Consider the following 2,295-nt stretch of genomic DNA (forward strand, 5'->3'; position numbering starts at 1 on the left):
ATGCAGAATAATGGTGGCCAGCCAGCTGCTGCAGCTGGCTCGTCGTCGGCAACCACTCATGCGCTCATGGATTTACGAGTCGGCAACAAGTATCGCATAGGACGAAAGATTGGAAGTGGGTCATTTGGTGACATTTATCTGGGTGAGTGCCTCGAGTTGCGAAAAACGGGAACATGATATAGATTGCTCTATCCTCTTTTATTCATATGCTACTATCGATTGCAATCCACTATCACCTCCCATCCTACTTTGCAACAACAAACTCGATGCTTGAGTGTCATGGGATATGCGGTGGATGCGTCTAGTGTTTTGAAGGGTTGGGTGCTAGTGAGAGCACGAGAGACAGATTGTGGATCTACTAGATGGTGATCTCTGTATTTTAATCCTACTGGTCTCGCCAAGGTGGTGGTTTTCACACACTTTGGTGAATGATGAGGTCACTTGGCAAAAGGCGTCAAGTCACGCGTCCAATACTAGATAGACCGTCTAGACTAGAGTCATTGCTGATCGAAGATCTTATGAACACCCCTGGTTGTCTATTTGAAAAAACGTTTTTAGCTAACGTTAAACTCTTATCCTTGTTGTGTAGGAATCAACATTATAAATGGAGAAGAGGTTGCCATCAAGATCGAATCCATCAAAGCCAAACATCCACAATTAGAATATGAAGCACGAGTATACAAGACTTTAGCTGGTGGTGGTAAGTCTTAGATTGCTGTCTAAATGCACTTCGGAGGTTGTGATTACTAAAACCCCACATTTATGACCTATCCCCTAGTTGGAATTCCCTTTGTTCGATGGTTTGGCATGGAGAATGATTACTATTGCATGGTCATAGACTTGCTGGGCCCAAGTTTAGAAGATTTGTTTAACTTTTGTGGACGTAAATTCTCTCTCAAAACAGTACTCTTACTGGCAGATCAACTTGTAAGAAACCGTCCCTAGCCGTCGATATGCATACGGTTCAGTCAACAGCGCAAGCTAACGCACTTATTTCTCTCAAATCCTAGATATCTCGAATCGAATACATCCACTCGAAAAACTTTATACACCGAGACATCAAACCTGATAACTTCTTGATGGGTCTAGGCAAACGAGGCAACCAAGTTAACGTCATCGACTTTGGATTGGCCAAAAAGTATCGAGATCCCAAAACACATCTACACATCCCATACAAGGAAAACAAGAATCTGACAGGAACAGCCCGATATGCCAGCATCAACACGCATTTGGGTGTCGAACAATCACGCCGAGATGACCTCGAGTCACTGGGCTATGTGCTAATGTACTTTTGTCGAGGATCACTACCATGGCAAGGGTTGAAGGCTGCCACCAAGAAGCAAAAGTATGATCGTATCATGGAGAAGAAGATGACTACTCCAACAGAAGTGCTATGCAGGTATGTCTTCCGATATGATTGTTGGTAGTCGTTGTTTGTGGTAGTGAATCTGGTAGAAAGACATCGTTGAAACTAAACCAACCATTTTTGTAGGGGCTTCCCAAATGAATTCATTGTATACTTGAACTACACTCGCTCGCTACGATTCGATGACAAGCCAGATTACGCATATCTTCGCAAGATCTTCCGAGACTTGTTCATTCGCGAGGGCTATCATTATGATTATGTTTTTGACTGGACAATGGTGAAGGCTGAGGTGCTTTTTCAATCTATACTTCAAACCCAGCGAAGAGCTGGAGGTACTAACCAATCTTTCCTGTTAACTTCCATTAGTCTGATGATGCCAAACCCAAAACCGCAACACCTTTGGCCAACCCTGAACGAGCTACTCCAATGGCAGATGAGGAACTAGAAGATTACAGGTATGTCTTGGCTCAATTGTTCGTGCGTTTCTGTCATACGATACTGTATATACTAAGGCACTCTTTGGTTGGAATAGGGCTGGTGGGTCAAGGGATAAGATCAACCAATCACAGCAACCAGGTGCTCCACAAAGGACATCAACCAATGCGCCAGCCGCAGCCACTACTCTAGCGGCAGGCCAACGACGCTCGTCTGGACCACAAGCTGCCGTCACATCCACTCGACCGTCGACCAGTGGTCCAACTGCATATGGCAACTTCCAACAACCAAACCAGTTTGCAACCTATGGTGCAACCCCAGCCAATGCACCAGCAGCTTACGGCTTCACGTCTGGTTCACCACCGGGTGGCAACACATCACCGGGAGGCTATCCAAGCGGCTCAGGAGGAGATATTAGGGCATCACGAGTAGCTGCTGCTGCCACGAGTAATACGAGAAAGGGCAGTGCAGGTGGACAAGGACGAGCATACTAA

The 2,295-nt window shown here is 45.6% G+C and overlaps 1 protein-coding gene across 1 annotated transcript; it reads left to right on the forward strand.

The window, feature by feature from the left end:
- SmJEL517_g01186 (uncharacterized protein) lies at positions 1–2,295 on the forward strand (the record flags this gene model as incomplete). Its single annotated transcript, XM_031167114.1, has 7 exons — positions 1–142; positions 590–700; positions 779–927; positions 1,011–1,399; positions 1,493–1,655; positions 1,733–1,821; positions 1,899–2,295. 7 exons carry the CDS (start codon positions 1–3, stop codon positions 2,293–2,295), a joined length of 1,440 nt encoding a protein of 479 aa, XP_031026733.1.

This window comes from Synchytrium microbalum, assembly GCF_006535985.1.
Source record: "Synchytrium microbalum strain JEL517 chromosome Unknown SmJEL517_scf0004, whole genome shotgun sequence".
NCBI classification, from domain to species: domain Eukaryota; kingdom Fungi; phylum Chytridiomycota; class Chytridiomycetes; order Synchytriales; family Synchytriaceae; genus Synchytrium; species Synchytrium microbalum.